At 43.0% G+C, this 22,718-nt stretch overlaps 1 protein-coding gene across 6 annotated transcripts in view; it reads right to left on the bottom strand.

Moving 5' to 3' along the window:
* The window catches only part of DCAF6 (DDB1 and CUL4 associated factor 6), a 178,133-nt gene that overhangs the window by 12,637 nt on the left and 142,778 nt on the right, over positions 1–22,718 (bottom strand). For all 6 annotated transcript variants that reach the window (XM_082244794.1, XM_082244798.1, XM_082244799.1 and 3 more), the window contains 3 exons: positions 8,202–8,340; positions 4,287–4,443; positions 2,833–2,921 (listed from right to left, as the gene is read on the bottom strand). In XM_082244794.1, the coding sequence (XP_082100920.1) occupies positions 2,833–2,921; positions 4,287–4,443; positions 8,202–8,340 (385 nt within the window). The remainder of the gene's footprint in view (positions 1–2,832; positions 2,922–4,286; positions 4,444–8,201; positions 8,341–22,718) is intronic.

Genomic DNA, 22,718 nt, shown 5'->3' with positions numbered 1-22,718 from the left:
GAAAAAAAAAAAAAAAAACAATATTTTCACATTCTGATATATAACATTCCCCAAAAAAAATTTATAAATCAAAATTTAACATTTTAGGCCAATTCGTTTTCTGCTACATATTTTTGGTTAAAAAAAAACACAATAAGCATATTTTGATTGGTTTGCGCAAAAGTTATTGCGTTTACTTAACTATGGGAAAGATTTTTCATTTTTATTTTTTTTTTTACTAGTAATGGCGGCGATCTGCGATTTTTTTTTTGCGGGACTGTGACATTGCGGCGGACAGATCGGACCCCTAACTGACATTTTTGACACTTTTGGGGGGACCAGTGACATTACTACAGTAATCAGTGCTATAAATATGCACTGTTACTGTAATAATGACACTGGCAGGGAAGGGGTTAACACTGTTGGTGATCAAGGGGTTAAATGTGTGCCTCATGCTTACTGACGTGTGTGGGGGGGAGGGGATTGTGTGACACAGATCGCAGGTTCAGCTATGCTGAATCCTGTAATCTGTCACTGCCTGTCACATAGGAAATCCGCCTGCTTTGTTAACACAAGCGGGCGGATCTCCTCACTTGATCCCCGACGATCGGGGGAAGAGTGGCGGTGATCACCGCCTCTCCTCCCCTGGCCCGACTCCCGCTGTGTCCGAATACAGCGGGAGCGAGCCTCCGGCGGCGCGTGTGCGCCGCCGAGAGGGGGAGGAATCCAGCGACGTAGGTCTACATCGCTGGACCCAGGAGAGCCGCACTGCCGCAGTAGTATCCATGTGAGCGGTCGGCAAGCGGTTACTAAAAGTAGACTGCATATTCAATAAAAGAATGAAATCCAGGTTATTTTTGGCATGAAATGGAACACAATCAACACAAACATTTTGATTTGATGTGCTCTAAACACATGTTCCATGAAAACGAATGAGTTTCTGGCAATATACACTAACTTATGCTACACACGGGTGCTCACCTGCACTATGGGTGCTGAAGAAGTGAACCTTAGTGCATTTTTGCTATGCAAGCTTTTGAATTATTCCTAAAGTATACCTAAAGGTAAACCTTTTTTTAAACTCTTGGACAGAATGGAGAGGGATTAAAACACCCGTCAGGTTTTTATTGGTATCTATACCCCCGTTAGGGAGATCAGCCCTCTTTTTTTTCTCCTGTTTTGCATCATTTCACCAGAAGAAGAGAGGGGAAATCTTCCATTGGGGGCATGAGTTCTGGTGACCCAGGTGACAAGAATTTCCTCAGTTTGGAGGGATTTCCTCTCACTTCTTGTTTTAGCTATGAGACAGGAAGTGGAGGGAAATTCCCCAATGGGATACAGATGGCAAAAAGGTCAGGTATTATAACCCCCCTTACTTGGTCCTAAGTTTTAACTTTGAATACCTCACCAGCATGCTACACCTCCTTCCTTTCCAGGCCAGTTTTCAGTACTGTGATATTGTAACCGATTCTCAGTCATATATAGTGTACCCCAATATATTTTATACCAATGTTTGAGACAAATAGAGCTTTCTTTGGTAGTATTTAAAAAAAAAACACATTTTTTACTATATGATGGTAAAAGACTAAACATTTTGAAAACATTTTTCCCCTTACTTGCCAAGGTACAGTATTATAAACATTACTAAAATTACCTCTTTTTAGAAAGTGGACACGCCATGGGGGATTTCATTTATTTTACTCTTTTGGGAAATGAAAAAACTTTTTAAGTGAGCTTTTAAAAGTCACCCACTGAAACCAAGTGCAAGGCTTCCATTAGTGGAAGAAAGTTTCCTGAAGGATTAAATTGCATTGTGTACAATGAGTAGATGACATGAATAAACATGAAACACTTTTAAACCATCTCAAAACAATCCCACAATCATTGGTTGCTAGAGGCATTTAAAACCCCCCACCCTCCATCATTGACAGCCAGTGGAAATGTAACCCCTTCCAAAACAATCCAACAATCATTGTTGGCAAGTGACATCTTAAAATCTTTACCCCCTCTATTCGTTTTTATTGGCATGTGAATTCCCTCATAAAACAATCCCACAACACTGGGGGTCAGTGGGCATAAAAAAAATCATCTTGAATTGCAGCCTTCTGTGCTGCAACCTATAGCTTGCCCACATCCTCACCGCTATACATGATGAATGATGTTGAGGATGATGAGCTATCTCCCCCACTCCTCTCCAGGTCAATAGGAATGTACAGTGTGTATGCAAGGCAAAGGGGGGCAGGAAAGAGCTATCACTTTCATTAAAATCAGCCTGTTTAAAATGACCACTTTGTGACTACATTATTTCTCTATCCCTGCTAGGAGCTGAAGTTTAATTTTTTAAGCACATGCTGATCTTTGTCATAAAACAAACAAACCAACAATACAATCTACAGCATGTCTGAAATTTTAGTTTTTCTGAGGTTTCTGTACAAATTCCCAAAATTGTTTTCAGTGGAAGTCTTTTTTTGCCTGATTATGTATTGAGAACTCTAAGGGCCATTTCACACCAGAACACAGTGTGGGAAATGTGCGTTCCGTGATAGTTTCCTGCACCGCGTTCAACATGCAATACTTTTGCAATCTGCTACGGTGCCAGTAAATGGTTAATGGCACCCCAAAAACAGATTGCAAATGCAGTACATTTGCAGACACCAGATGGAATGGTACCACAGTACCATGTGATTTAGTGCAGTGTGATATTCAGGGTAGTGCATGCACCACTTATTCTACATTTTGGTGCGATTTGCAGCCTATTCAAATGAATGGGCTGCAGAAATGCACTGCAGGTCCTGTGGATCGTGTTCCTGTGTTATTCTGGTGTGAACCGACCCTAGATGGCTCTTGTCTCACCTCTTCAGCAAGTGCCCAGTTGAAAGATTTATCTTCTTCAAGTGGTGACCATATCTTGATATTGTAGTCTATTCCAGATGATGCTAAAACTATATCCAGAATTTAAGTTAGATGTTGCAGACACATAATATCCATATGTTTACGTAATATATGCCATATATAACGATATATATATCATTTCAATTATTTAACAGCATGATGTGTCTTAATTCCGTCTCATAACTGACTGGAATGAACTGACACTTGATCGATTTTATGTTTGCAATAATTGGGGGAAAATAACCATTTATTTAACATCATACTCTTAGAAGAAATCTATATTAAATCCATAAGAAACCTCTTTAATGGAGACGTATAGGATTGAAAAAAACAAAAACAAAAAGGCATTTATACTCGCCTAGATGCCTGCAGCAGTCCCCTGTCCACCCGCTGATCGCTCAGTCTTCACTGAGCAGAGAGTGGTAACCGTCACTCACCAGCTCTCTGCTCTGTCCCTCCAGCGCTCACTGGAGCTCCAGGCTGTGGAGGGGGCAGAAGGGGCTAGATCAGGCTCTCAGCGGCGCACTGAGAGGCTGAGCCAGCTGCCGGTCAGGCATCTTGTCAGATCCCAACATTATTGTCTAGGTCCCCGCAGAGCCTGGACCTGCTCTGTGACATCAGCCGACAGCAGTCTTTAGCTCACTGTTGGCTGAATCTGGGTTTTCAGGAGTGCAGAAATAAGTGCTCTCCTGTGACCCAGAAGTATGACCAAAAAAGCTTGAAGTTATTTACTTTACAAAGACATGGACTGACAGAGGGGGAAGCTAGAGATGTGGTGAGGTTGTGTGACAGCAACACTCGAACTATGATGGGGACAGCTTAATGGAAAGGCCAGGTAAAGTTACATTGGCCATATAACAAATTTATAATCTAACAAATAAAACTTTACATAGGAAGATATTTGAAACCTAGTATGGCAGATGTATTCAATAGAATTCCTCATGGTCCTACATTACTCTTACATGCACAAGGTGGTGGGGCGTTAAGTTTTTGTTGTTCGTAATCTGCACCTGCTTGAACTTTTTGGAAAAAAGATGTCAGACATTATTAAAAAAAAAAAAAAAGCAGGTCTCGGTCTCCTGATTCAAATATTCAAGGAAAGACTATTTCACCAGGCCAGAGTGCGCACAAGAGACTTCAGTGAGATGTGTCCCTTGTGCTGCATTTATGCTCATTTAGCAGAAATCTTCCTCCTTCTCAGATTTCTGCTAAACGGGGAAAAGTACCACAAGGGACATATCTCACAGAACATATCAGCTGTGCTTATTTTATTTTTTAGTTACCCAAGGCTTTAATAAATTAACTGCCATCTAAAGCTCTCAATACAAATCACAGTATGCGATTGTGAAGAGGGATCCAATACTAAAATTTTTAATTCTGACAGCTAGAAAAAAACAAAAAAACAAAAAACTTACTTGGATCATATGGATGTGGTTGAACACAATTAACCACATGGTTGTCTGCTTCTAAGAGCATTAGATGCTCAGCCGTGTGTCGATCCCAAATAAAGATGTGACCACAGTCTGACCCGCTTATGACAAAGTTTTTACCCCAGAAGCCAGCCTCTTTGATCTGCAAAAAAATATTATTTCAAATTGTTAAAACAGGCATACCTGATTTTTTGGAACACACCAAGAATAAAGGCTTCCAAAAATGCTAAATGTCTGGAAGTCAATGCGGATCCTTGTAAACCCTGGACACAGTATGTCAATGTGTTTTCCTAGTTTTCCCAGACTTAACTGATCCTTTTATTTATTTCATGTCAGTAACGTAAAGTACCAAAGCCAGAGGCGTCTGCACAGTACGCTTGTGGTTTCATTTACACTCTAAGCCTCAGCCAATCAGGAGGGAGAGTCTTGGACGGCAGAAGGGACTCGTGAACATCGCTGGATAGAGATGAGGCTCAGGTAAGTATTAGGGGAGCTGAGGGTGGCTGCTCTACACACACGGCTTTTTATCTTCATGCATAGAATGCATTAAGATGAAAAACTAGGTCTTTACAACCCCTTTAGGCCACAATAAGCATGTGAATGGAAATTAGAGCCATTCTTGAAATATGTGTCATTGCTTATTCTAGGGCATCTACACAAAAGAGCTTGTTAGCTGGTAATTGCTCAGTTAAAGCATGGCCTGGAGTACAGGATTGTGTTGGTTGTTCATTCCCTAGTACAATTAGCTGAAGCTTGACAGAGAGAAATTGCAATAGTAGGCTGCAAAGCTAGGCCTGCAAGTGTAAAGAGTCTTTAAGGGTGCCTAAAACTTCCTATCTGCAGATGTGTTTGTCTGTGTTTGCAGCGCTGCTATAAAGTGTTAACGTGCATATATACCATAAATTACAATAAAATTCATAGGTGCATAGTAAAATTCATAAGTGCAAAATAAATAGATAGAAACTGCATAATAAAATATATCATCAAGTGCAATAGTGCTGTGCTGAGAGTGTGCATAAACGACCTGTTGAATATCACCATAAAACAAGTGCAATAATAGCCATGAGATAATAACCAAGCATCACATTAGGTAGCGAAGTGAAACTCTTAAGTAAGGAGGTAGCGGTAACCGGAAGAGATGCACAGTGTATGACTATTTAAGCATAGTGACAGGCTCGGATAGCTAGCTACAGAAGACGCTGTGTTCAACAGCGAAACGCGTCTAGCCATTGGCCGAGCGCCCTGTCACATGATATCCGGTCAGTGAAGCGCACGCTGCGGGAGCAGCTAACCACCGAGCCGAGTGTATTACATGTCTTTTACATTACTATGTTTGTGAGTATCCCATTGTCTGTTAACCCTAATAAATTGTATTTTTAAACGGGCTTCACCATGGAAAGTCTTTTCTTTTTATGAGGACACTTGGGAGCATTTAAAGAGGAAAAGGAGTCTTTTTTGGATCTCTAGCAAACATCAATGAATCCAAGGATCACCATGATCATTATTTCCTGCTCTGCTTAAGCCAGATTGGGGTAAGTACATCCACAAAGGGGGAGACCCCACAAGCAACACGGATGAGCACCAGCACTTTATAATTTGAAAAAGGACTTTTATAATGGACTGTATATGAGCATTTATTGTTGCACTTGTTTTATGGTGATATTCAACAGGTCGTTTATGCACACTCTCAGCACAGCACTATTGCACTTAATGATATATTTTATTATGCAGTTTCTATCTATTTATTTTGCACTCATGAATTTTACTATGCACCTATGAATTTTATTGTAATTTATGGTATATATGCACGTTAACACTTTATAGCAGCGCTGCAAACACAGACAAACACATCTAAAAAGCACTTGCACTTTTTATTGCAGCAGGCAGCTTATTCATTTGTTTTAGTTCAGTTTATTTATTTACCATAAGCGCGAGGCACATTAGTTTTACATTTCCTATCTGCAGAACCTTGAATGAAGGAAAATCTTCAATTGGTACCGAGATTTTTAAGACTAAGACCACAGAACAGACCACTCTTTTGTGAACTCTTTTTCCAATGGGTAGAGCTCGGGAATGATTTTCAGAGAGGTGGATTGACCCAATTGTCATAAATTGCTGATTCTATTTGTTCATGAACATGGAATGTGTTTTTTGGTTTAGCAGGTCTCTTTGTACCTTTTGTGCATGGCAAGACAGGAGAGAGTCCATTGCAACAATGCTGATGTTGACAGCAGTCAGCAGAAGTGAGAATATCCATATTGGCAAGCATATTGTGTAAAGCCGCAACATCAAGTGTATTGGAGTCTGGGAGTTAGACATCTTCCACAATCTCCTCCAGCACTGTCTTCCAGGTGCTCTTCATTCTAGGTAGGGCATGTTGGGATCTGACCCAGGTAGAGACAGTGGAGCTGGAGGAGGAGTCTGGCTTTTTGGCTGTATTAGAGCAGTTAGTTGTCTGAGGAATTGTGACATAATTACAGAAAAATCTGCCTAACTCAGGTAGGGTGCCTGTTTAATGTCAGTGTGTAGGCTTATGGCAGAGCAAATATTTGCCTGGTCTGTATCATAGATACAAATGTGGGGAACTGGGGGATACTCTAGATGTTGGGTGCGAAATATAAGATAAGCGTGTCTGAGAAGGAGTGCACAGCAACCCGGATGCAAACTGTCCTTTAGTGAAGTCCTTATGGCAAAAGGGCAGGAGGAAGCAACTGAGGGCTCTAGGCGGAAGTGGCGGTTAAGTGAGTGACCAGTGGCGTGATCTAGCACCTAGTCATCCACCCAAGACTAAGCTTTGAGCGGTTGAATTTTATCACCAAGTCTGAGTTTACTTTAGTAGCATTTCAGTCTTTGCAGTTGACACCAAGCTTTGCAGTGGAATAACTTCTTTACAGGATGTCTCCAACTTACAAGCTGACCTCAATGCACTGTTTCATTGGGCAACTATGTGGCAAATGAGGTTTAATGTTGATAAATGTAAAGTTATGCACTTGGGGGCTAAGAATCTGCATGCATCATACATACTAGGTGGAGAAGAACTGGGTGAATCCATAGCGGTGAAGGATCTGAGTGTTCTGGTATATCATAAACTTAATAATAGCATGCAATGCCAAGCTGCAGTTTACAAAGCAAGCAAAGTCCTTTCTTGTATTAACAGAGGCATGGACTCCAGAGAGAGAGATATCATTTTGCCCCTGTACAAATCATTAGTAACACCTCATCTGGAATATGTAGTTCAGTTTTGGGCACCAGTTCTTAAAAAGGATAAGAGGCATGGAGGACCTCCGCTATGAGAAAAGATTAGAGGAACTGAATTTATTCTCTCTTGAGAAGTGGAGATTAAGGGGGGATATGATCAACATGTATAAATACTTAAGGGGTCCATATAGTGAACTTGGTGTTGAGTTGTTCACTTTAAGGTCATCACAGAGGACAAGGGGGCATGCTTTACGTCTAGAGGAAAACAGATTTCGTCTCCAAATACGGAAAAGGTTTCTTCACCGTAAGAGCTGTGAAAATGTGGAATAGACTGGCTCACTAGACTGCTTTAAAAAAGGTCTGGATTCTTTCCTAGGTGTACATAATATAAATGGGTATTACTTTTTTTTTTTTTCAGTTGATCCAGGGAATATCAGATTGCCTCTCGGGGGATCAGGAAGGAATTTTTTTCCCCTGCTGTAGCAAATTGGATCATGCTTTGCTGGGGTTTATTTTCGCCTTCCTCTGGATCAAGAACGGGTATAGGATTGTGTATATGGGATTGTATGGTTGGGTTTTCAATACTGTTTTTTTTGGTTGGACCAGATGGTCTTTTTTCAGCCTGACTAACTATGTAACTATGTAACATAACACAGGACTTCTCTTCCTATATATAATCAGCCTTTGAAAACCTCTTCCTACCATAGTCCGTGAATTCCGATGCCCCTTGAACAGAATTTTAGAAGATGGTTGACGAACATTTTGCATATCCAATTCTTCCAGTTCCTTTCTCTCTTTCCTTCTTCTAAACAGCTCTTGAATTCGAGCTGCAGCAGATCTCCTACAAGACAAATAAAATATCTCAGAAAACTTTAACATAGTATATTGTCTCACCACTATAGCTACTGCTGTACTAATTGGAATACATGAATAAAGTAGGGAATTGTAATGGCTTGTGGGCTTTTTGATTAATACGTAACAAAAACAAAGACATGTCAAACTGCTTCCATTAACCAGTTATTTATTTTTCCCTTTATTTTCTCTTACTAATCTTTATTTTTCAGAATTAAATACTTCTTCCACTTAATCATTACTTTCCTGTTGATTTTTTTCTAATCATTACTATATGTTTTTTTGCTTTTCTTCATTTTGTTGTTTTTTTTTTTTTTTTTTTACTATCACGTTAAACACAAAATTGAATGTAAAAAAAAGGCCTTTAACTCTTAAATACCTTTACAATAGTTTGAATCAGAATCCAAAATCATATTTTTTTAAACTAACAATCACCAAAAGTAAAAATAGTGCATTAAGTTTTGCTAATTTTTTGTCTATAGAGTGTATAAAAGAAAGTAACTTTTGCAGGACATTATCAACAAAATAAAGCCCTGTTTGTCCTATAAACATACAAGTCTATGGAAATGCAAAATCTTCTTAAAGCAGGTCAGATGGCCATCAACTGTAGGTCAAATGCAATCGTCAATGAATTCTCAATGATGTCAGAAATGCCTCAAACTGATCTCATAGAAACAAGGGCAATGTTTGTCAACACACATCCCATTTTAATTTAATACAAGAATGTCCCATCATTTTTGTTTTTCCCTGTAACCAAGAATGCAAGGGAGTGCGGTATGCTGGCACCATTTAAAAACGCATATTAGTGACTTAATTACAGAAAAAAGTATCGTAGAGCTTTAAAAAAACTGGTAAAACATAGGATACCTAATGTTTCAATCTAATAACCCAAACAAACTTCTATGAAATACTTAAAGGAAAACTACTAGACGAGAAATATTAGAACAGCAGTACTAACTACTGCCATTGTGCATTGGTGGTAAATGACGATAAACTGTCTACTGGCAGTGACGCAAGACAAAAGTCACCCTGAATCAAAACAGATCTCCAAGAGATGGATTTAACAGGGCTATATTTGGCATCTTTGATAACTTAATAAGAGAAGCCGCACTACTATTGTGCTAAATCAGAATACAATGCACATCATATTGTGCCCAAAGCAACTACAGTGACTATACAACAAAATATAAATTATAAAAATCAATCTGCAAACCTTATCATATAGTGTCCATCTTTGTATTGTTCCTCTAAAGTGCCCTTCACACCACAAACTCAATGTGTTCTTCCCTCCACCACATAGATCAAACACTCACCAGAAAGTCTAGGTATTCTAGCGATGTGTATCATTTTAAAATTCCTCCAATTGCTCCAGATGTAAAGAAGCTATTTTTCACCACTCCTAATATGTTCCCCAAAATGATGTTAGGAAATCACAGAAAAACCAAAACTGTAGAACATATTTATTGGATTAAAAAACTCTTAAGGAAAAATACATGCAAACACATGGTTTAGGTCTCTTAGATTGGTACCTAGTACATCCAGAAAATCTCTATACCAATGTGCTCTGCACCTCAGAGTCGGCGAGTGTTCCAATGCCAGGAAACAACGTGGACTGGAAGTCTGCGCAAGTGACGTCAATGGTGTTCTGCTGCACCTCAGAGGCATTTACTTCCGGGAACTTCAAGTCCCTGCAGCTTCGCTTATTAATTATTTGTTTCTGTGCAGAGGTTTCTTTTCACTATCAAGTTGCAGCTTGAGCTTAAGGAGTTTTGCATTTTAGTTAATAGATATAGTGAAGTGCATTTTACCTTTATATTTGGCATCTTGTTGCCTTAAGCATCCTTGAATGATGATATTCATTTGTAAAAGCTCCAACCCTTGTTGAATAGGATTATTTCTGTAAAAGCTAATGCTAGAATGTCCATATACTGGAAGCAGTACAGATTGTCTTTTATAGGCAGAGCAGCTTTTAAACGTTACAGACCACTAAGTAAGAGAAAGCAGAGATCAAGAATCTGCTAAGTTCTCTAAACCAGTGGCGTAGCGCGAGTTGTCAGCACCCGGGGCAAGGCAAGTAATTTGCGCCCCCTAACCCATGGGATTTTAGCACTCGAGTCTCTTCCACTAGATTAGTTAAAGAAACCCTTACCCCCTAAGCACATGTATTGTTTGTTATGAAAATACTGATGTAATTAAAGTAAAATGCATCTAAATACAAGTTTGAATGACCATCGTGCCCCCTTTCAATGCAGAGAGACCAGCGTGCCCCCTTTCAATGCAGAATGACCAGCGTGCCCCCTTTCAATGCAGAGAGACCAGCTTGCCCCCTTTCAATGCAGAGAGACCAGCGTGCCCCCTTTCAATGCAGAGAGACCAGCGTGCCCCCTTTCAATGCAGAGAGACCAGAGTGCCCCCTTTCAATGCAGAGAGACCAGCGTGCCCCCTTTCAATGCAGAATGACCAGCGTGCCCCCTTTCAATGCAGAATGACCAGCGTGCCCCCTTTCAATGCAGAGAGACCAGCGTGCCCCCTTTCAATGCAGAATGACCAGCGTGCCCCCTTTCAATGCAGAGTGACCAGCGTGCCCCCTTTCAATGCAGAGTGACCAGCGTGCCCCCTTTCAATGCAGAGTGACCAGCGTGCCCCCTTTCAATGCAGCATGACCAGCGTGCCCCCTCTCAATGCAGAATGACCAGCGTGCCCCCTTTCAATGCAGAGAGACCAGCGTGCCCCCTTTCAATGCAGAGAGACCAGCGTGCCCCCTTCAATGCAGAGAGACTTACCTGCAGCTGCGGCTTTTCCTTAGTTCCCCGCCTCCTCCTCGGCGAATGGCATGCGTTCGCCTTTTGGCCAATCAGGAAGCAGGTCTCGGACCCGCTTCCTGATTGGCCAGGAGAAGGATCCGTGTGACAATAGTGCATTTTCATTCGCTATTGTCACACAATGGGTGGGCTCGGGCGCACTGCTCTGCGCCCTGGGTCCACCCTTTTTTAAGCCCATTAGAGACTCTGGCTCTAATCAGGTGATTAAAAAAAAATAAACCCACTCTGTGACAGCGCCATGCTGCTGACTCACTCGCTGCTAAACTGACTGAGCAGTGAGGAGAGGCAGCATAGGCGGGGCTTGGCTTGCAAAGCCACCCCACCCTACACCAATGGACAGGTGAGGCACAGTCCAGCCCCGCCCGACCCGCCATTTTCAGCCATAGGGAGGCCGCGCTGGACATCTCCTAGCCTAAAGATGGAGGCAGCCGCAGACAGTGTGTGAACTGTGTATGTCAGAGTCAGACAGACAGAGTGACACTGCGGATGCGCCCCCCCCAGATGTTGCGCCCGGCCCCCCCTGCACCCCCCACTCTACGCCACTGCTCTAAACATCCCCTTCTGCCAACAGTTCTCTTGTTGAATTTAACCATCAATGTCCAGAGATGGACACAATAAGGAAAGGAAATAAGACAAAGTTTATAAATTCTAAATGTCAATTTTGAGTAGTTCTCCCCTTTACCCAGCTACCATAGGAACTGGTCCACAACTGCCATTATGGTAAAAACAGCCCTGGGATTTGTAGAAATTCAAAAATGACCTTCTAGGAGACAAAAGTCAAATTAAGCAAGGTTAAGACTTCAGTTTTCAGCTGTGCTTCAAAAGAAGTCTGTTGAAAGCAGGTGAAAATATAAAGCAGAGGTCACACACAATTTTCACAAGGTACATATAAAAAAAATATATATTTTTTCTGAAAAGAATAGATATGAAAATAAAAAATAAATTTTGCAATCTATTTTTAAACCACAGACATCAACTGGTGTGGGGATTCTCTCCCAATTTTCTCCGCTCAGTGTTAAAAAATGGATTTTTGTAAGAACTTACCGTAAAATCCTTTTCTCTTAAGCTCATTGACAGACGTAGTCTTCTTGATTCTCAAGAGCTGGGTTATGTTGTCTCCGCAGGAGTAGGACTAGGCAGAAAGACAAAACGTTCTGGCTCCACCTTAGGGGCAGTCCCTGAGGGTATATCCTCCCTCTCTCTGCTACAGGGAATCAGTTCTGTTTAAAGCAGTACAGAGAATTTAACCCAACCCAACTCAATGATAGAGGGGCGGGTACTACGTCTGTCAATGAGCTTAAGAGAAAAGGATTTTACGGTAAGTTCTTACAAAAATCCATTTTTCTCTATCGCTCATTGACAGACGTAGTCTTCTTGATTCTCAAGAGCTGGGACATCCAGAAGCAGTGCCACAAATGAGGGGTGGGATTGACAAAATCAAATCCAATCTAGAAGGCCCAACCGGTGCCAAACTAGAAGTTTTAAAGGCTCATTATAAACAAAGAATGAGACTAAAGAAAAATTTTCCAACGGAAAAAACCCTCGAGGTAGACCACTGGTCTCCTCAAATTGCGGCCTGCAAAACCTTGCGGCCAAACGAGGCATCAGACGATGCCATTACATCAACTTTATAATGTTTTGTAAAGGTATGCACCGACGACCAGGTAGCCGCCTTGCACACCTGGACCACTGACGCCTGATGGCGAAAGGCCCATGACGCACTAAGTGCCCGAGTGGAGTGCGCCTTAACAGGGAACGGGGGCTCCCGACCCTTAATAGAATAAGCCTGTACTACCGTCTGTCTGATCCATCTGGAAATGGTCGCGGCAGATGCAGGCAACCCCTTTTTGGGTCCATCTGGGATCACAAAAAGTGAATCCGTCTTGCGAAACGAGTCTGTCGTTTTCAAGTATACCCTGATCGCCCGGACCACATCCAAAGAGTGTAAAGCAAACTCTCGCGGATGACTGGGCTTAGGACACAGGGAAGGTAACACAATTTCTTCATTCAGATGAAATTCTGAAACCACTTTTGGTAGGAAGGCTGGATTCGGATGAAGAACCACCTTATCTCTATGAACCACCAGATATGGTGAACGACAAGATAATGCGGCCAGTTCTGACACCCTGCGTGCAGAAGTAATAGCCACCAAGAAGGCCACCTTCTGGGACAACGTGGGTAGAGGAATCTCCCTAATATCTTCAAAGGGAGGTTTCTGAAGAACCGACAACACTAAATTAAGATCCCAGGGGGGTAACGGCGCGTGCACTGGCGGAGCCAGATGTCGCACCCCCTGGATGAAGTTCCGCACCAAGGAATGAGTAGCCAAAGGCTTCTGAAAGAAGATGGCTAATGCTGAGACCTGACCCTTGATAGTACTCAAGGCCAGTTTCTGCTCAACCCCTTGTTGCAGAAAAGCCAATATTCGACTAATCGAATAAGACCGAGGACGGAACCCCAAAGGTTCACACCATGCAATGTAGGACTTCCATGTGCGATGATAAATCTTTCTGGAAGTCGCTTACCAAAGTCCCTGGACAGATAACTGACCAAGAATTCCTCCCCATCCGGATAGACTGGCATCCGTGGTCACTATCGTCCAATATATTGGCAGAAATGACTTTCCCTGGCTGAGCATTGGAGACCGAAGCCACCAAACCAGAGACTCTCTGGTCTGTTTGCTCAATCGTATCTGATTGTCCAGGGATTCCGGATTCCGATTCCATCTGAGAAGAATCTCTTGCTGAAGAATTCGGGTATGGGACTGGGCAAATGGGACTGCTTCGAAGGAAGCCACCATCAACCCCAGACCCCTCATGCAAGTCCGAAGGGAAGACCAGCTGTTGGACAGTAACAACTGGACTGCTGATTGAATCTTTCGGAGTTTCCCTACCGGAAGGAAAACTCTTGTCCTGACTGTGTCTAGAATTAGACCCAGATATTCGAGCCTCTGGGTGGGAACCAGAAATGACTTTTGCTGGTTCACCAGCCACCCGAATTCCTGTAAAGAAATCATAGTAATTTCTATGTTTTGTAGCAAGGTCTGAGGAGACTCTGCATGAAGCAGAAGATCGTCTAGGTAACCTAGAAACGATATGCCTCTTTGGCGCAGAAGTGCCAACATTGGGGCCAACACCTTCGTGAAGACCCGCTGAGCCGTGGCGAGACCGAAAGGTAACGCCACAAACTGATAGTGGTTCTCTTCTACGGAAAAACGTAGAAACCGCTGATGTCCTGCGAAAATGGGAATGTGAAGATATGCGTCCTAGATGTCTATGGACGCTAGGACATCCCCTGGATGCAGAAAGGCTGCTACTGTGCGAATGGACTCCATTCTGAATCTTCTTATGAAGACAAAAGAATTGAGTGCCCTTAAGTCCAGAATTGGACGCACTTTGCCCTCTTATAGGTTTGAATAAAACCCTAGAAACCGTTCTGTCCAAGGAACGTGGACTACCACTCCTTGTTGTAGTAAATCTGTGACTGCTCTCCGCAGATCTTCTAAACGATCTGCGGATAGACGGATATTGGAAGGGAAGAATCGCGCCGGTGGGAGAGATCGAAACTCGATCTTGTACCCTGACCTTATGACTTCGCAAACCCATTTGTCCGGGATTCTGGAAAGCCATGGATCCGGGAACCGGCGAAGACGTCCCCCCACCCCAGTTATGGGTGGGGGCGCACCTTCAGGCTTTGGATGGTTTATCTTCAGGTCTGGAGGGGGCGGGCTTTTGCTTGCCCGACCAACGACCCCTGACGCCTCCTGCAGGAGCTTTCGAGGACTTAGTTTTTTCACCCGCTGGACGAAAAAACCTCTTGTGAGCAGAAAAAGAAGGCCCTCGTCTTTGACGAGTTCCTCTACCTTTAAAATTTTGCGGTAAAAAGGTGCTTTTTCCACCGGTGAGATCCTTAATGATCTCATCTAAGTTGGCTCCAAATAGACGCTCTCCTGAAAAGGGGATATTAGCCAATGCTTTTTTGGAACCTTGGTCGGCTAACCAACCTTTTAGCCACAGTGTACGCCTGAGAACCACTGCTGAGACTGATGCTCGCGCCATTAATGGAGTGGCGTCTAACGCCGCATCACATACAAACTGTAACCCCTGTATCATTTGTTCCAACAAATCTGATACCGCCTGAGGGACTTCTTCTAAGTCCCGGCGTAACCACTTGGTCCATTCAGTTACAGCCTGCGAAACCAGACCAATAGCAATTATTGGTCTGAAAGCTGATCCAATCAAGGAAAACATGGTGCGAGACATAGCTTCTATCTTGCGATCCACTGGATCTTTAAAAGACGGAGCGTCTTCTAAAGGAATAACCGTGGCTTTATTCAATCTAGCAATAGGTGAATCCACCACAGGTGGTTCTGTCCATTTCTTAATAAGGGTTTCCTCAAACGGATAACGCCTGTCAATGCGTTTAGAAATATTAAAAGTGCGTTTTGGCAGACGCCATTCTTCTTCGATTGGATTGCCAAAACATTTGGGCAATGGAAAGACCTTCGCCACTTTGATGCGTTTTTTAGTCCCAAAAGGGATCTCAGTTTCAGCTATTTCTGATGGAATACCCTGTAACCTTAAGGTCTCTTGAACAGATACAATGAGTGCGTTTACCAACGCTTCCTCTCGGGCTATGGCGGATGCCGAAACATCCTCCTCACTGTCTGAAGAGACAGGACCCGAGACACCAATACCAGATGAAGTACCTGCAACTGCAGAAATAGGCTCAGAGTCTGAATCCGAGGTTTCAGATAATAAGGGGTTAGGCGGGGGTCGCTTTCTTGCGCCCTGTCCCTGACAAGCCACTTCCACCCGGGACACAAAAGTTTCCATAATAGCTGACAAAGATTCAATTGTCAATGGGGTGCTGGAGGATCCCGCAGACCCCTCGAGGGGATCCGGAGGAGATACATGAGTGGCAGGGTCCATGTTAATACAGGACACCTTTGCCAGCAAAACAAAAAAGCTTTTTTTTTTTTTTTTTTTTTGTGTGTCTCCCCCTAGCGCAATAGCGCCCCTCAGAGTACCTGCTTCTCGATCCCAGAGAGAGAGAGAGAGACCCCCAAGGCTCACCAACCGATGCAGTGCAGTTTCCAACAAACTGCAGTCAGCGTCTGTCTTACACAGACTGGAAGGAGCTGTTTGCTTTTTCCCGGGCAGAAGGCGTGGCTCCGCCCCCTGTGTACGCCTTCCGGCGTTCCCAGCCCTCCACGAGGTAGCTGGGCTCACAAAACATGGCCGCCCCCATAGAAGAGACATAAGACTCCAAAAACATGGCGGCCGGCGTGACCTGAGGACATACATGCATTCGGTCTACGGCAAAATGGCGGCGGACCGCCGATATCGTCTTCCCAGCACATCCACCTGCACTCTGCTAAGAGGTGACCTATGGATCTACAGAGATACACTGCACATAAGGTAGGATTATACCTCCTATGTCTGCTGTAATGTTACAGTCTGCTGGGTAGAGTGTTAGCTCTTGAACCAAGTCCACTTCCCACAAACACATGCTGTATTACAAGGGGGACTTGTAAGTATCAGATATATACTGACCATATATGGAGGGGCCCATAATATATACTGCCTCATAATGAGGAAAAAAGGGAACGTTTACTCACCATACCGAACCGACAGGCACCCTCTCTTCACAATACCCTCTCCACCGGGGTGGGGGTTTGTGGACGCCTCGACTCTCTGGTACCTGGCGTCCAAGCGAGACTTTTAACTCGCAAAGTCAGTCCCTTCACTGGGACTCCGTCGCGGCCGACCCAGCGCGCTGGTCTGCACGCGCTTGTAGGCAGAAACCGGGGTGACCACTGGATCTCAACATCCAGCCCGTCGCCCGGCCCCGCATACTTACTTGAATATGTCGCGGCCGACCAAGCGCAATGCCATGGTCTGCGCGCGCTCGTAGGCCGGCTGGGGTGACCACAAGTGTCGCCCAGTCCGGCATTTTTGCTTGAAGATCTCACAGGAAAAAAACACTGGAGAAAACTAGCTAAAAAATGTCTTTTTCTTAAAGAAAAAAAGCCTTGCCAGGACCAAAAGATCCCAGCAAGGAACTTAGGTCCTTACTCCTGACTAGACAGAAAAAAACTGATTCCCTGTAGCAGAGAGAGGGAGGATATACCCTCAGGGACTGCCCCTAAGGTGGAGCCAGAACGTTTTGTCTTTCTGCCTAGTCCTACTCCTGCGGAGACAACATAACCCAGCTCTTGAGAATCAAGAAGACTACGTCTGTCAATGAGCGATAGAGAAAGTAGGATTCCATATGGAACTAGAAAAAGATGTCTATTTCTGCTAAGATAGTCAAATCTTTGATGTTTGGGACTTCGACCGCATCACATCAATGTTAAAGATCCTACCCATATGGGCATTAGCTTTACTGTATACGATAATAAACACCCTTCACCTAACAACAAACTTTCATCAGATGTCTCTGATGATCCCAGGTGCATGTGGACCAAAGGAATGTGGTTCACATGGTCATAATTTCTGATACTGCCCTAAAACCAAAAAACATCTGGAGAATGGTCTCGCTTCATAAAAAGACTGTCCCTTTGGTCCCATTTTGCATGTTAGGCAAACCAATGGATAGCTACCCTCCATAAATCAATGATTTTTTAACCACTTCCTGTCCTCTTTATTGTCTAACCATACTCATGCCAAGACATCTTCCAAAACAGCGAATCACCAAGTAGTGAAGAAAAGATAAGTATGGAATCCCTGGAGTTTGTACCTTCAAAAACAAGTCAGCAATCCCACTTTCCAGATTTCTATCTATACAGATTTCCTAAACTTGTGCTATATTACCAATACAGACAAATCAATGTGCTCTTGGAAATTAGCCTGCTAACCAGTGTATTCAAGACTCCTCTTTCGGCCATTCTTTGCAGTCAATGACTTGGTTAATTTTTGTCAGCAGAAAATGCTGTCGCTCAAGAGGAAATAAAAACAAAAAAATTGTACAGCAGGTAGCTGGAGTATGCAGCAACTAAATGAACAACAGAATGAACAAATAATGCAAGAGGGGCAGGAGATCACTGAAGTATATTAAATAACGTTTTCATGAGATATTTTTCCATGTTGCTCCTAAATAAAAAGGTAGAAACTGTTTTAGGTCTTCAAAAATTACTGAACTTTTTTTTTCTGCCGATGCCCACCCATTGTTAGAAAAGATTTCATATATACTTTAAAGTGGTTCTAAAGTGTAAAAGGTTTTTCTACCATAGTGCCTTAGGTAAAAAAAAATCTTTGTCCAGCCCCTCCTCATACTTACCTGAGCCCAATTTTGATCCAGCATTGTGCACGAGAGCAGCGGCTCTTACGGCTCTCTGCTGCTGTCAGTCAAATGCCGTCAGCATGGGATGCTGTCAGGAGGGAGCAGGGGGTGGGGCGGTGCCGCTCTGTGTAGGTCTATGTACACACAACTCCGCTCGGGAGCGATTCAGATGTGCCCACATAGCAAGCGGCTTACTATGGCAGCACACACAGAAGAGGAGCCGAGAGCACTGGCAGGGGATGCAAGAAGAGGAGGTTCAGTGCTGTAGAAGTATAACAGGCTTTAACATTTTATGGAATCCATACTTTGAGCAAATACAGAAAAAACAATTTTTGAGTCATTCCACATACCATTATAGAAAACACTAAATTATTTTTTAAGGTGGATATTCTTAACACTTTGAATATATGTGGCTTCCCAAAGCCAACTGATCCAATGTAATTAAAAAAATAAATAATAAATTCAGTCCATAATGAAAACACAGCAATCCAAAAATTGGGCAGCAACGTGGACCTCAGCACAAGTTCTTCTGCTCCTAAAGCCAATACCCGTCAGCTTTTGAAGAGATCTAGAAATGGAGTACATCCCTCATGCACATTGTTTTTGCTCCCCATCTGTTACATTCAATAAGCTTTTATTTTGGGTTTTTCACTGCATATTAAAACATTATAAAAATGAGAGGCTGCAAACACATTCAACAATGCACAATTCAGAAACACAGGCATTTTCTAGAAGGTATAGAATATTAGGATCATGCAAGTTCAATTAACAGTAATCAATAATTCAAATAAATCTGGTTTTGTTGAACCATGCCCCATCTGCACCACCCAGAAGAAGGGTGCCTGTCAACATTCCCCAACTTTTAACCTGTTATTTTTATTTATTTATTTAAATGAAGAGGAGATGCAGCATGACAGATGAAGGAATACAACCCATTTTCATTATATTCTAGGTCAGACTACATAAAAGGAATTATTGCAAGTTGGACCCTCCCACAGGTCTCAAGAGGCTGCGGGACCATTCACAGGGTGCAGTGTGGCTTGTGCATGCACAGTGGGAAGATTGTGAAATCACAAGGAGCTGTAGCCAGCTTCCTACAGTTACCAAGCAGGCGTTGGGGACCTGAACGCTTGGCCTGGGTGAAAATGGCGCTGTATCCATAGACAGGTAAGTTTGTTTATTAAACGTCAGTAGCTACAGTTTTTATAGTAGCGGACTTAATTTTTTTAGAACCTGGCTGAAGCTCCTCGTTAGCCAGTGAAACCAGTCTAGATTTTGATTAACTTTTACTTTTATCAGAGGAACAGTATGGGACAGATCTGGGGTTATGCTGATAAAACGTGCAATGTACCTGCCATTAATGGGGTAATGCATGAGAAAAATAATGGTCAGGAAAAACCTCTGACAGGTTGGTTATTACAGCCCTGTCAGCAGGGCCGGCCTACCTATAAGGCGACCCAGGCAGTCGCCTAGGGCGCAACTCAGCAGGGGGCGCCAGCATCCTGCCTGCTGCACGGTGCACCCGGTCCCAGAATCAGTATGGACCGGTGGGTGCGGTGCGGGAGGCTCCCCTCATGCTGTGTTGTGCCACCAGTGCCAGCGCCCGCCCGGGCACTTTTGAGCTGAGTGACAGTGTGAGTCTCTCTCAGGGCCGAGCGCCGGGCTCCAGCCTCCACCGTCGGAAATCTTCCTAGATCAGCGGTGGGGCCGCGCATGCGCATTCCCCTGCCGACAACGTCATCCGGCGGGGGAGACCTAATGCGCATGCGCGAGTCAGGACAGCGGGACAGTTTGACTCAGCGCCGACTCTGCCAGCCGCCAGGTAAGTTGGACTTGTCACCACTCACTGTCTGAAGGGGTTTTAACCCCTTCAACTTAGGAATGTTTTATGTCAGAAAAAAATCGGCTGCAGCTTTGCTAACCAGCTAACCAACTTGGGATGGGGGCATTGATTTTTATATTTTTATTTGCATCGGGCAGGCAGGAAAGTGGATGAAGCAACTGATGTAGTCAGCAGCTTCCAATCCTTACATAATGTTTCAGTGTCTCCTTATGAAACACTCAGAGACATTGATCTGTATGGTTAGCAAAGCTGCAGCTAATCTTTTATGCCATAAGACTTTAATTTTTACAAGTACTCTTATTAAATTGATTATAAGCTTATAAATCCCTCTCTATGACAGTAGAAGGCTGTATCTTTCTGATCATATGGGTTTGTGATGTCACATCGTAGGCCAAGCATATGGGGGGGGGGCGGCAATTTTTATTTTGCCTAGGGCACCGAAAATCCTTGCACCGGCCCTGCCTGTCAGGCCATTATTCAAAATAAGCAAAGATCTAAATATAAAGTTATGGTGTTTTCCCACTTTTAGCGATTTATTAAAGATCTATTCACTAGTGCAGCATTTTCCCCCTCTGATAACTTGAACTAATCTTTGTCTTTCACATAAGATTTACGCCTTTATCCAAGACCCCAGCCCTCATTTCTCAGTACCATGTAGCCATTCCATGCCAACCATTTATGTCTTTCTCCCATTATCATTTTCTTCACTCCGTTAAATGTATGGCTTCTCAGACTGTTTTGATCTTTAATTAGCTAAAAAAAAGACTGACTGAAAATAATATAACCAACTCTTTATTTCCTTCTCTTTGAATGCATTGCAATTGCCAATTCATTCCAGACTCAGGAAAACCACAAGGAATGGAGAAAAAAATGACAGAAAAGACTCTGCATGCTCTAATGTGTAAAAAAAAAAAAAAAGTGGAATTACATTTCCATCTGCACACTGTATTACCATATGAAGTACTGTTTTACAATTTTAGTTTGAACAGAGAGGCACACAACTTCTTTTCCAAATAACACACACTTGACACACAACGTGCATTGCACTCTGTTAGTAGCATGGTAAAACTTTGCATATAACTGACCATCCAACAAGTACATTATTATATAGGTGGCAGTACAGCCAGCTAGTTTTACTTTGTCATGAAACACAGCTGTCTAATATCTGACCTAAGATAAGATATCATTTTTATCCACTAGCAGGGACAACTGCAATAGGGGCACATCAACCTTAGACTGCTCTTTCATTGGTATGGGCAAAGCAGCCAATGAAAGATGCTGAACGTAGGTTCAGTGGTTACCTTCGCAAGATGCATGCATGATGTCCAAACCTCATTAAATTCCGATTGCATTTTCTGTCCAAACATTTCTCAAACTAAAATATTAAACCTCATATAAACTCTACAGCCAAAAGTTTGTGGACACCAAACCATTACACCTATGTAAGGTTGTTGGACATCCCACTCCAAAACCATTTTAGAATTGCCCACCCCCCTTTGTAGCTGTAAGTATATACAGTCTAGTGCCCTTTTGGGCCAGTCATAGACAGAGCCAATATCTTTCCTTCCCACAACCACAGGTTTAGTGATTATTGCTAGTGGCTATAACAGCTGCTTGCAACAATCACATGTAAAACCCAGTAGGCTGAATGTACCCAATTCGATTGATCAACTTGGGTACATTCAGTCTACCCATACATGGTTCAAATCTCTATGGCCTGATTTGTGAAGGCTTCCCACAATATTTTGTACCCATGCAGTCAAAATAGCATTTGCAAGATCAAGTATTGATGTTGGATGAGAAGACCTGGCTCAAAATTACAGTACATTTATCCCAAGGGTGAAGTCAAGACTAAAGGGTGAGTTCTTATTAGTGTTGCAGAAAGGACTGTATGCAGGCCACTAGACCTACTCTACATAAAATGAATTAAGCCATGTGTTTATGGACTTGGCTTTGAGCAAATACACTATATTACCAAAAGTATGGGGACGCCTGCCTTTGCACGCACATTAACTTTAATGGCATCCTAGTCTTAGTCTGTAGGGTTCAATACTGAATTGGCCAACCCTTTGCAGCTATAACAGCTTCAACTCTTCTGGGAAGGCTGTACACAATGTTTTGGAGTGTGTGTATGGGAATGTTTGACCATTCTTCCAGAAGCACATTTCTAAAGTTTAGCTCACAGTATTGTGCAGTGGCCCCACACAATAATCCCCCCGTCACCAAATGATTTGGACCAGTGCACAAAGCAAGGTCCATAAAGACTTAGATGAACGAGTTTGGGGTGGAGGAACTTGAGTGGTCTGCACAGAGTCCTGACCTTAACCCGATAGAACACCTTGGGGATGAATAAGAGCGGAGACTCTGAGCCAGACATCAGAAATGCGCTTCAGGAAGAATGGTCAAACATTCCCATGG

This window comes from Pelophylax lessonae (assembly GCF_965119305.1).
Source record: "Pelophylax lessonae genome assembly, chromosome: 2".
Lineage (NCBI taxonomy): Eukaryota > Metazoa > Chordata > Amphibia > Anura > Ranidae > Pelophylax > Pelophylax lessonae.
This window is presented reverse-complemented; position numbering and strand designations above follow the sequence as displayed.